This window comes from Vicia villosa, unplaced genomic scaffold, assembly GCF_029867415.1.
Source record: "Vicia villosa cultivar HV-30 ecotype Madison, WI unplaced genomic scaffold, Vvil1.0 ctg.000567F_1_1, whole genome shotgun sequence".
NCBI lineage: Eukaryota > Viridiplantae > Streptophyta > Magnoliopsida > Fabales > Fabaceae > Vicia > Vicia villosa.
The window spans coordinates 287,449-301,115 of record NW_026705260.1 but is presented as its reverse complement, the minus strand read 5'-3'; the positions used below and the strand labels follow the sequence as shown (position 1 = coordinate 301,115).

General features: G+C 31.9%; 1 protein-coding gene across 1 annotated transcript; it reads right to left on the bottom strand.

Moving 5' to 3' along the window:
• Nucleotides 1-5,254: 5,254 nt before the first annotated feature.
• LOC131629455 (UDP-glycosyltransferase 79B30-like) lies at nucleotides 5,255-6,662 on the bottom strand. Its single transcript, XM_058900242.1, has one exon. The coding sequence runs from the start codon at nucleotides 6,653-6,655 to the stop codon at nucleotides 5,255-5,257; it is 1,401 nt and encodes a 466-aa protein (XP_058756225.1). The 5' UTR covers nucleotides 6,656-6,662.
• Between the last annotated feature and the right edge of the window lie 7,005 nt (nucleotides 6,663-13,667).

Genomic DNA, 13,667 nt, shown 5'->3' with positions numbered 1-13,667 from the left:
CAATCCGATTTTTTTTAAATTTTACTCCGGTTTTGACCCACTAACGGTTTTGAAAGGTTAACCGCATTAGATTCAGTTTCGATTCCCGATCCAACCGGTTGAACCGACCATATTGGTTCGGTTTTTTAAATATTTTGTGAAACCGTGAAAAATAGATGTGTTTGTTCTTTATTTTTAGAACAAGCGATATATGTTTTTCTTGTCTTTTTATCCTTCTTGTTGTTGAATTCCAAAGTTTTCTGTATTTCCGTTTTTTTTTATAATTAGACACCGGGAAGAAATTGTTCATCCCTAAAGTGAGGATGCAATAATTTTTTTAACCTTTTTGTCATATAGAAATTTTTTGTTGTCTTAATCATTCCATTCTTCTTCTGGTTCTGGTTTTGTAGTAGGAATGAAAGGATATTTTTTACAACATTCCATACATTTACACGTTATGCTTCTAGAAAAATTTGAATTCTAATCTTCCAAATACTGTAGCATTCACGGGTAAATTTTGGTGGTTTATTAGTGTTTGATTCTTTTCTTAAGAAAGGTTGTGCGGAAGCCATTTTATCCTAGATTTAGAATCAAATTACCTTAATTTTCTCTAATGTCAAATGTAACTATAGAATGCAATCTAAGAGGGATGTGAATTAAGGTTGTCCAAAATTTTCAAATTTCTACGCTATGTTCTTAACATTCTTTAATATGAAAAAGATGTGTTCTTAGCAATAATGTAAAGTGATGAATTTTAAAGAGCGGAAAATAAATGATCTTTAGTTTGAGCAAAATGGTGATTTGAGATTGGTTATTGGCACGAATTAAGGGTCAAGTGAGCTTTGGATGGGAGGAATGGTGTGAGTCTTGTTAGACGGTCTCAATTTTTTTTGTATCTTTGAAATAAGTACTCCTTTAATATTATTGGTTTCTCTTTGATTATAAAAAAACATTGTTCACCGTATTTGTAAAAAGTGAATATAGTGTAGGTATACGATTTAGTGTTAAAATAGCATTACTCTTTAATATATTGTAGGAGTTTACACTTTAGTGATATATATGTTATGCTATCTAGTGTTGATAAATATATAAGTAAGTTTGATTTTTTATTTTATATATTTGATAATTAATATATCTAATTTATATGGACTAAATACATTAATTGTCAAATGTAAAAAAAAATAGTTTAATTTTTTATAATAATAACAAAAAGGTGTACACATTTTTTCATACAATTATTAGATATTCGATTAATATTATATAAAAATATGGTTAATACACACTAAAGGACGATTAATTCATATGGTTGAATTAATCACAATTTTAACCAAACATTAAAATAAGAGCAATATTATTCTTACAACCACTTTATATACTCACTACAAAAAAAACTCATTAGTGACGTGGAAATCACGCTACAAAGTGAAAAAACACATCACAAATCAAAATTTGCGACGTGAAAAATTACGCTGCAGGAGACAAGGTGACAACTCAGTAGTGACGTGATTTTCACTTCACTATTTAGTTGCTAAGAGAATCTTCAGTTGCGACGTGATTTTCATGTCACTAATTAGTGACATGTAAATCACATCACTAAAAATTACAATTATTAAATAAAGATATTTAAAGGTTGCGACGTGATTCCCATGTCACTATTTAGTGACATGTAAATCACGTCACTAATATTTTTTTTTAATTTAAATCAAATTAATGGGGACGACTCAAGTGAGAACACTTGGTTATTATGAGAAATGAGAACAATGAATCACAACCATTAAATTTTGATTTTGTTGATTTTAATGGACTGGATTGGTTTCTCTTTCAATGTTGATTTAAAATAAATACTAAAGATCATAGAAAGAGAAACAATCTAGTCCATTAAAATCAACAAAATCAAAATTTAATGGTCATGATTCATTGTTCTCATTTCTCATAATAACCAAGTGTTCTCACTTGAGTCGTCCCCTCAAATTAATATATATATATATATATATATATATATATATATATTAAATTAAATTAATAAACTAAATATATTAAAATTAAAATTGATAAATTAAATTAATAAACAAAATATATTAAATTATATAAATTAAATTAATAAACAAAATATACTAAAATATATAAATTAATAAATTAAAATTATAAACCAAATATTACTAAATATGATTATAAATTAATTAATATTTTACACAAATTCAAAATCAAAAGTAACAACAAAATAAAAATTAAATTAAATCATCAATCAGTCCGAGTCGGGAAATTCATCATCATTCCTGTTCTCTTGATCAGTCGGTGCATAACCATCCACATTTTGGTTTTCACCAAACAATTGCATAAGTTGCCGCATTTGGGCCTCTATATCAGATTGCCTCTTCGCCATGACCTCCATTTGTCGTTGATGCTCACTCTGCATTGCCTCCATTTGGGTCTTCAAAGCCACTTCACGTTCTGCCGCATCGCGTCTCGCCTAATTTGTCGCCAATTGTCTTACGGTTTCTCTTTGTTTCAGTGTCAAAGTTACGGTACGTGAACCTCCTTCCCCGTCAATAACTCTTCGATATAGAGTTCTATCATCTGGTCTCAAGGTGTCGGTCAAATTTCCATCACCAAAAAAAACCTGTTAGGCCCCTGGTCGCCAATGACTTCACTCCAAAGATAAAAATCCACATCCGGATGAAGCGGCTCTCCCGATCTTGGAGTATATTGAGGATTAATATTCAGAAATTGTACAAGCAATGCTTGATAATCATCCTACACATACAAAAAAAAAATTAAGTTAAATATAATTTAAATAAAATTAAATTGACTTAAATAATATATGAAAAATAGCCACGTGATTTTCACGCTGCAAATTTAGTTGCCACATGATTTTCAAGCCACAACATCTCACACGCCACATGAAAATCACGACACAAAAGTTGCCAATAAATTAAAAAAATATGAACAACGTAAATTAAATAACTTACCATAGCTTTTTGTGTACGATCGTCAACAAAATCTCCTGTTTTCTTTGTCCGAGTCCTTGCAATCAACTCGATCATCAGAGGTGGTCTATTCAATTCCTTAGGCTAAATAATAAAATTAACTATAATTAATAATATCTATTATTAAATGGAATTATAACTTTAAAAAGTGGTAATAATTATTATCAGGCGTTGAAGATGCTCAGCAGTGCTTATACGGTGAATAATATTTTTTAAATGAAAAATATTTATAATTTTTTTTTATTTTTAAAATTATTTTTGTAACATAAATATAAAGTTTGTCACTAACCAATTTTATTATTTCATTATAACCACATATTTTTCTTATAACTTATGAACCAAATTTTTCTTATTAACCACATATTTTTCTTATAACTTATGAACCAAATTTACTACTTCATTATCCAATAAATTACAAAATATTAACCAAGTTCTAATATCAAAATATAAAACATAATAGTCCGTCTTTACCCTCCATTAACCAATTTTATTTGTTATATTTCATAATTTATTACAAGAACTTGTTTAATAGAATGTAAAGATTGTTTTTTATAATTCATACTTTAATGTCAGAATTTGGTTAATATTAGGTATTTCATTGGTTAATGTAGTAGTGAACTTGGTTAATAAATTATAAATAAAATACGTTGTTAATAACATACATTTTTGTAGTTAATACAATAATAAAATTGATTAATGATAAATTTATATTTGTGTTACAAAAATAATTTTAAAAATAAAAATATTTTTATAAATATTATTATTTTATTTTAAAAAACAGTATTCACCGTATAAATATGGTGAACAATATTTAGCAATGTTTTATAACCCGCATGATTATTGACCGGTCTCTTTAAAAAATTAAAATAATAAAACATGTGCATATACAATTTAAATATATTAAACTTAATAATAACTAATCCAAAATATAATTGATCTATATAGTATCTTAATATATTTAAAATTAATACTTATATTTATAAATATACATGTATGCTATATTATAATTTATTTAAAAATAATATTATATTTAACTAAAATATTATTTTATATATCTATATATATAAAAAATAAAAAATAAAATAGTATACTATTATTTATTTATATAGTATTATATATGATTTTATTTCTTACTAAAGTATATATTTTCGGATATGAAATATATATATATATATATATATAAAGAAATATTAATGACCAAATGGTTGAAACCTTGACATATGAAAGGTAGGTTGTGTGTTCGATTCTCTGTTGGGCCTTCAAATTTTTTAATTAAATATTGAAGTAGTAAATTGTTACTCACCGGTTCACTGGTTTGATAAAAACCGGCCGGTTATACCGGTTTACACCGGTTTCTTTGCAGGTTACTCACCGGTTCACTGGTTTGATAAAAACCGGCCGGTTATACCGCTCAGTTATACTATTTTGTTTTTTAGAATAATTACTTTTTCTTTTTTTCCCTTGTACAAGCAAACACATACCATAGTGTATTTGATACGGTGTAGTAGATAGCTGGTGTTGGATTTTGGTGTCAAAATACAACACTCTTACTTTGTCATACGGCCAAATCACCCGGTTGCAACTGGGACGATACCTTGCAGCAATACTATCAGCTCCTCGAATTCAATCGAAGCCTCCTCAAAGAGTGCTGGAAATAATACAGCAAAACTGTCCCTCCCTAGCCACACTGATTTCCAAAACAGAACCATATTTCCATCCCCACACTTGTTTTGCAATTGATAGCACTTAACACGGCATTTAACAACACTTGTTTTACAATTGACAGCACTTAACACAGCATTTAACAACACTTGTTTTACAATTGACAGCACTTAACACAGCATTTAACAGCACTTGTTTTGCAATTGACAGCATTTAACACAGCATTTAACAGCACTTAACACCATGTGCAAACAGTCTTTCACAGTACCTGTTTTGCAATTCACAGCACTTAACACAATATTTAACAGCAGTTAACAGAATGTGTAAACATTTAACATCACTTAAAACAAGTTTAACATAAAATAATATAATAAAACAAGCTAACTTACATTCAACAAACATTAAAATAATCACTCTTTCAATTGAATTAAACACACTTTCACATAGTTAATTGTGTGTAAAAAGGGATGTTATGAAACATTTTCAATAGCAAAATCACAACCACAACTATAAATAGTAACATTTTAGTCAAGATTATGAGTGATGACCATACAGACATACATATTAGAAATAAAAACAAATCCAAAACAAAAACACTTCCACATTGAAATTGGTAATTACTATATTTAACTGTATAAAGATAAATCAATTCTTTCCATAACAATTTCTTGAAGCTTGTTGCAGAAATCATCAATATAAGATGATTCAAGATCTTTATTAAGCAACATCTCTCTAACCTTAGCATGATTAGCCCTCACTTTCTTACTGGTTTCATTTTCATCATCCATCACAATTCTCACAGCTTTACAAACACCATCTTTAGTATACATTCCATCTTCACCTTTCTCAACTTCCACACCAACTTTCAAGCTATTTCCCATCATCCTAGCATTCAATATCTGATCACCAACGTTTGGCAACAAAACCAATTGACATTTATTCACCAATGCCTCAGACAAAGAACCTGAACCACAATGTGTAATGAAACATCCCACAGAAGAATGTTCCAGAATTAGTTGTTGTTGAACCCAACCACCATAAACAACACCTCTTCCCTTAATCCTTTCTGCAAACCCTTCTGGTAATGCTTCTTCTATAGTTACAAAACCAAAAGGTGGTTTCAAAGCTGCAAAAAATGGCATACCAGTTAACTCAAGACCAATCATTAATTCTTGAAATTGATTTGGTCTTAAAACACATTCACTTCCAAAACAACAGTAAACAACTAAATCTGTTTTGAACCCACCAAGCCATGTTGACCAATTTTCATGCAAAAGAGTATTAGGGTTTTCAAGTATAACAGGTCCTGAAGTAAGAACCGGTTTATTAAACTGTTTCTGTATGTAATCAAGATAAGGTCCTTCAATTTCTCTGCATGTTCTATATCCTAATGCATCGGCTTCATTCAAAGCAATGGCTTGTCGATCATAGAAAAGAACATTGCTACCAAAAAATTCTTTCCTTTTAGCAGCAAAGATTTTAGCTTCATGATTATAAATCTTGATTGATGAATCGGGGTAACCAGAAGGAGGTTCCATGAGATCAAATTCTGTCAAATTTTGTCCCTTTAAATATCTAGCTGGTGTTAGAGTGTAACCAACCATAGCCGAACTGGCAGTGCAATAATGAAGGGCTTTGATGCCTAAACGTTTGGTTACAGATGGAATCCAATGTGAGAAATCATAGAACACAACGTGAGGTTTGAGATTTGTGAGATGAGCTTGGATGTCGGGTTGTGTTAGATCCATTGCAGTCATGAGGTGGGTTTGTAAAGGATATGGAACATCAGCTGTGGTTTCTGCATTGGGAGGAAGACCTTCAACGTGAGGAACTGTGATAGTGATAAAAGTGATTAAGTGAGGGTGGAGATTGAATGATTGTAATTTAGATTGTGCTGTTTGAGGTGTGAAAAAAGTGATAGTGTGACCTTTTTTTGCTAACTTGTTTGCGAGGTGAAGGAATGCAGTTTGATGGCCCATGGCAAACCATGGATACATTGCTATGTGTAAAGAAAATGTTGAATCCATAGTGATAGCAAACAAAGTGAAAATGATGAAGAAGAAGAAGATGTAATATGTGTTGATTGTGTGAAAGTTGTCTAGTGTATATATAAAAAATAACAATCATGAGTAGGATTCATTGTCAAAATAATAGTACCAATGATGGTGGGGATTATACCAGCCAAAGTGAATGAATGCATGCAAACACCCCAATTGATTATTTGAGTCCTTCAAAATAAAGTTAATTTTTTCTGTCACATCTTAGTTAGCTTCTTGTGGCTTTCATGTCAGCACCGGTTGTTCTTATTAAGCTTCATCTTCAATGTTTAGAAAATCATGAAACTGTTGGTGTACAATGAATAAAGATGGTGACAAAGAGAATAATAGAATAACGGCGCAAAAGAGATGAGAGAATAAAATGTTGTATTCTACTTTAATGATAGCTATTACAAGGCTATTTATAAGAAAAGAAAATCTTGCCACATAAGCCCTAAAACAGTAAACTTAGTGAACAAGTCTAAGGTACAAACAGTACTACAAAATACTAAAGTACCCTTACTACTAAACAGCTAAGCTAATGGGACCCAGACAGCATCTTCTGGTCAATACTATCTTCTGAGTAACCATCAGAAGATCAGTCCATCTTCTGAATATTGAATTACTCTTCAATACCATCCCTTAATTCATATTCTTCAATCAAAACTGACAACGCCAATTCCATTCCTCAAGAGCAGAAATTGATCCGTCTTGATCGCCTTTGTCAGAACATCTGCCACTTGCTTCTGAGTGCTACAGTGCACAACTTCTAATGTTCCATTCTGGACTTGGCTTCTCAAGAAATGATACTTAGTCTCAATATGCTTGCTTCTTCCATGTAACACCGGATTCTTGGCAAGATTGATTGCAGACTTGTTATCAATCATCAGCTTCAAAGGCTTCTTCACTCTAATCTTCAGATCTTCTAATAGATTCAGAAGCCACACAGCTTGACATGCAGCTACAGCGCCTGCGATGTACTCAGCTTCACAGGTTGATAGAGCCACAACAGGTTGCTTCTTGGAACTCCAAGAGATAGGGCCTCCCAGAAACATGAACAAATATCCAGAAGTACTCCTTCTATCAACTCTGTCTCCACACCAATCAGAATCAGAATAACTCAATAACTCTGATTCTTCCTTTCTCCCAGAAGGAAACAATATGCCAAACTTCAGAGTTCCCTTGACATATCTCAAGACTCTGATAGCAGCTTGGTAATGGGACCACTTAGGTTTACTCATGAACCTACTAACCAATCCAACTGCATAGCATATATCAGGCCTGGTATTACACAAGTACCTTAGAGAACCAACCAGCTGTTTGAATACCGTAGCATCAACATCTTCACCTTCAGAATCAGAGTCCAACTTCTGATTCACTTCTGACGGTGTAACAACAGCTTTGCAATTCTCCAACTTGAATTTCTTCAGAAGTTCTAACTCATACTTCAACTGATGCAGAATGATACCATCTTCTGAGTACAGAATCTCCATCCCTAGAAAATATGACATTTTCCCAAGGTCTGTAATCTCAAACTCATTCATCAGCACCTTCTTGAACTTCATCAAATCTTCTGTACAACTCCCCGTAAGCAATATGTCATCAACATAAAGACACAACAGAATCATATTGCTTCCAGAATGTTGCACATAAACTCCATATTCCATCTCACATTTCTGAAACCCTTGCTTCTTGAAAAATGAATCAATCTTCAAATTCCAAGCTCTGGGCGCTTGCTTCAGTCCATATAGAGCTTTGTGTAATTTGTACACCATCCCTTCCTTATTCTTTTTCACAAAGCCAGGGGGTTGTGACACGTATACCTCCTCTTGTAATGGACCGTTCAGAAATGCAGACTTTACATCCAGATGCATCAAGGACCATCCTCTGTTCGCAGCTAACGCAATCACCAGCCTGATTGTTTCATGTCTAGCTACAGGAGCAAACACCTCAAAGTAATCTAGTCCAGGTTTCTGAAGAAAACCTCTAGCCACTAGCCTCGCTTTGTGTTTACCAACTGATCCATCTGGCTTCAGCTTTACCTTGAAAACCCATCTGACGCTGATGGCTTTCTTCTTCTTTGGAAGTTCTGTCAGCTTCCAAGTCTTGTTTCTTTCTATAGCCTCAAGTTCTTCTTCCATGGCATTTAGCCAGACCTTCTTCTTGAGCGCTTCTTCTATATTCACTGGTTCAGAATCTACTAACATGGCGCACTGAATGACCTCTCCTTCTGAGTCAACTTCTGTGTCGTGCAACATGTCAAAATCTGCAAACCTTCTTGGTATAGTTCTGACTCTTTGTGGTCGCTGAGCTACTTCAGAGTCAGCTACTCCTGAGTCACCACCTCCATGATCATCTCCAGAAGCTTGTCCTCCAGACCCTATGTCTTCAGAGTTTTCCCTTCCAGAATCATGACTACCACCAGAATCTGGATCATCATCAGAATCTGGATCAGAATCAGATTCTCCTTCTGACTCATCTTCAGAAGATGCTTCATCTTCTGACTCGTCTTCAGAAGATTCATCTTCTGACTCTAACTTTTCTTCAAAAGTTAGCTCTACATCAGAAGTTGGTTGAGACTCTTTCCAATCCCAAACTTCTGATTCCTTCACAATGACGTCTCTGCTGACTTCAACTTTGTTAGTCTCTGGACAATAGAGCTTGTATGCACCTGTACTGTGGTACCCTACCAATAACATCACTTTGCTTCTATCATCCAGCTTCTTCCTTCTAGCTTCTGGAACGTGTTTGTAACACACAGAACCAAAAACCTTCAGATGACTAACACTTTGCTTCTCTTTAGTCCACTTCTCTAAAGGAACAATTTCCTTCAGCCTCTTCGTTGGACACCTGTTGAGCACATATGCTGCAGTAGCAACAGCTTCTCCCCATAGATTATGAGGAAGCTTCTTCTCTTTAAGCATACTTCTCGTCATATCAAGCAAAGTACGGTTTCTACGTTCAGCAAGACCATTGTGTTGAGGAGTATAAGGAGCAGTAACTTCATGCTCAATTCCATTATCATCACAGAATTTATGGAATTCTGTAGAGTTATACTCGCCTCCACCATCCGTTCTGAGAATCTTTATCTTCTGACCACTCTGCTTCTCAGCCTTCACCTTGAACTTCTGGAATTCTGTAAACACCTCATTCTTAAACTTAATGAGAGTTACCCACGTCATTCTTGTGAACTCATCCACAAAAGACACAAAATACCTATTTCCTCCAAGTGAAGGTTCTGGAAATGGTCCACACACATCAGAGTGCACTACTCCCAGAGCATGCTTTGCTCTTGGAGCAACTTCTGATACAAATGGCAATCTGGGTTGTTTGCCTTTCATGCATACCTCACATGACTTCTCAGGCTTCACAATCTTTGGAATGCCATGTACAAGCTTCTTAGAACTTAGATGCCCCAGACTTCTATAGTTCAAGTGCCCCAACCTCTTGTGCCACAGCTTACTATCACCTTCTGAGCCTTCAGCACTCAGACACTCTATTTCAGCTGTTTCTACATTCACCTTGAATGTTCTGTTGCTTCCCTGTTCAGATTGCATAATCAACTTCTGATTGGAATCATACAACTTCAAGAGGTTATTCTTCATAACAACTGAGAAACCTTTCTCAATGAGCTGACCTACACTCATCAGATTGCTTCTGATTCCAGGAACATACCAAACATCCTTGATCAGAACAGTCTTTCCATTCTTCACTTTGGCTTTGACATTTCCCATACCTTCTGCATATAGGTACTTATCATCAGCACATCTGATCTTTGTCCTCCTTTCAGAGTCAAAGTCTATCAGCCATTGTTTGTTTCCAGTCAAGTGATTTGAACACCCAGTGTCCATATACCACCACTCTGACGAACGTCTTTCGTCAGACTCTGAAGCCATCAATAGCACAGGTTCATCATCTGATCCTCCTCTGGCTATATTTGCTTCTTCTGATCTCCTTCCTTTGTTTGCCAAACAGTCTCTAGCAAAATGGCCAAACTGTTTGCAACAGTAACATTGAACTTTCTTCTTATCCTTTCCCTTCTGATATCTCTGCTCATCAGAAGTTGAGGCTTCCTTCTGGAATCTATCACCACGTCTATGCTTCTGGTCCTTCTTGACAAAAGAAGCCTTCAGAGCTTGCTCAACTTCTCTCTCAGAAGTTCTCTCAGTCAGACGCAACTCTTGTGCTTCTAAACTGCTTTGCAACTCTTCTATTCTCATGGTTTCCAGATCTTTAGAATGTTCAATGGATACAACAATATAATCAAATTGAGGAGTAAGTGACCTCAATATCTTCTCTATGATTACTTGTTCAGAAAGAGTTTCTCCACAAGCCTTCATCTCATTAGTGATCACAATCACTCTAGAGATATACTCAGAGACTTTCTCATTGTTCTTCATGTTGAGATTCTCATATTGCTTTCTCAGAGATTGAAGCTTCACCTTCTTCACTGATACGTCACCACCGTAACACCTGACCAGTATATCCCACGCCTCCTTTGACGTCATAGAATCAGCAATCTTCTCAAACACATTCACATCCACACACTGATGGATGAAGAACAACGCCTTTTGGTCTCTCTTCTTCGTCTCTCTCTGCGCTTCTCTTTGTTCTTCCGTTGCATCCGCTGCAACCGGAATATACCCTCCAGTGACAAGATCTAGAACATCTTGAGCACCAAATAATACACGCATTTGAATCATCCATCTATTCCAGTTTTTACCATCAAGAACTGGAAGTTTGGTATTCAAGTTGCTTCCACTCATCTTTAAACTTGTGCAGATAAAAACTGATTTCACTCACACTCACACAGTGTTTCCCAACCCACAAACAATCAAGAAAAAATGTGATTCAACACAACTTTGTTTCCCAGAAACAAAATCAATCACACAGTCACACAAACTCACGTTCACTCGTGTTTCCCTGTGTTTGGAACCGGAGCTCTAGATACCAATTGTTGGTGTACAATGAATAAAGATGGTGACAAAGAGAATAATAGAATAACGGCGCAAAAGAGATGAGAGAATAAAATGTTGTATTCTACTTTAATGATAGCTATTACAAGGCTATTTATAAGAAAAGAAAATCTTGCCACATAAGCCCTAAAACAGTAAACTTAGTGAACAAGTCTAAGGTACAAACAGTACTACAAAATACTAAAGTACCCTTACTACTAAACAGCTAAGCTAATGGGACCCAGACAGCATCTTCTGGTCAATACTATCTTCTGAGTAACCATCAGAAGATCAGTCCATCTTCTGAATATTGAATTACTCTTCAATAGAAACTAGATCATCATCCTCGTCTTCTTCTTAATAGATTATATTTTCATCTTGTCCCAATCGATCACAAGTTGATAATAGAACTCTCAAAGGAAAATTTATGGAGATTGAAGTAGATCATATGGTTTAAAGCTGAATTAATATAAAGAGAAAATTTAGATATAATTCTTTAGGTGTGGTTTATACTATTTTTCAATGAAAATATGACAAGTGTATAATTTCCTCCAACACATGTAATTTTCTCCTATTTTCACTCCTTAAACAATATTTAAGTGCACTTATCATATTTTCATTGTAAAATGGTATAAATCACACTTAAGAATTTTAGGTAAGTTTTCTTCTGCCAAAGGGCTGTAGATACTTTCGTGTTCTAAATATGGAAGGATCTGTGTATGTAGCATATTTTCTTATTTTTTCTCAATAATAGTATATATTCATATTTATAATGTATTATTTTATTTATATATTTATTATTAATATTTATATTTTTAAAAGTTGAATAATTTAAATAGCTGTACATAATTATAAAATGGGTTAATAGTCATAATTATGTAAATGTATTTTTAATTAACGTTTTAATTATATATTTTTTTTTATAATTAAAAACGTTTTAATTATATAAATGTTTTTTATAATGTTTTTTAAAAGTTGAATAATTTAAAAAAAATATTTATATAATTATAAAAAAACATTTATAAAAACATTTATATAATTAAAAAAGCTGTACATAAAAGCTGTACATAATTATAAAAAAGCTTTTTTTTAAATTATTCAACTTTTAAAAAACATTTTAAAAAAACATTTATATAATTAAAACATTTTTAATTATAATTTTTTTATATAATTAAAACGTTAATTAAAAATACATTTATATAATTATAAAGTTAATTAAAAATACATTTATATAATTATAAAAAACATTTATATAATTAAAAAATTAATTAAAAACGTTAATTAAAAACATTTATTGAAATTATCAAATAATACATTTATATAATTATTAAATAATACATTTATATAATTATTAAATAATACATTTATATAATTATAAAAAAATTGAATAAAAACGTTAATTAAAAATGTTTATTAAAATTATTAAAAAAACGTTTATATAAATTATTAGATAAATTATTAAAAACGTTTATTAAATAAAACATTTAAATAAAATTATTAAAAAAAACGTTTATATAAATTAAAAACTGTAATAATATTAAAAAACGTTTAAATATTTAAAATACATTTATATAATTATACAATTATAAAATATTTAAAAATACATTTAAAATACATTTATATAATTATAAAAAAAACGTTAATTAAAATACATTTAAATATTTTATAAAAAAACGTTAATTAAAATACATTTAAATATTTTATAAAAAAACGTTAATTAAAATACATTTAAATATTTTATAAAAAAACGTTAATTAAAATACATTTAAATAATTTATAAAAAAACGTTAATTAAAATACATTTAAATATTTTATAAAAAAACGTTAATTAAAATACATTTAAATAATTTATAATTAAATAATTATTAAATAATACATTTATATAATTATTTAAATATTATTAGAGTTTTAATTTATATATTATTGAAAAAGAATGGAGTATTAATATATAGAACTCCTTTCCAACTATAAACAACTAAACATGCATGGTTTGGTGGTAAGCTTACAGCAATGTAGCCATCCCCTCCCCTCCGAATCCCCCCGATTCG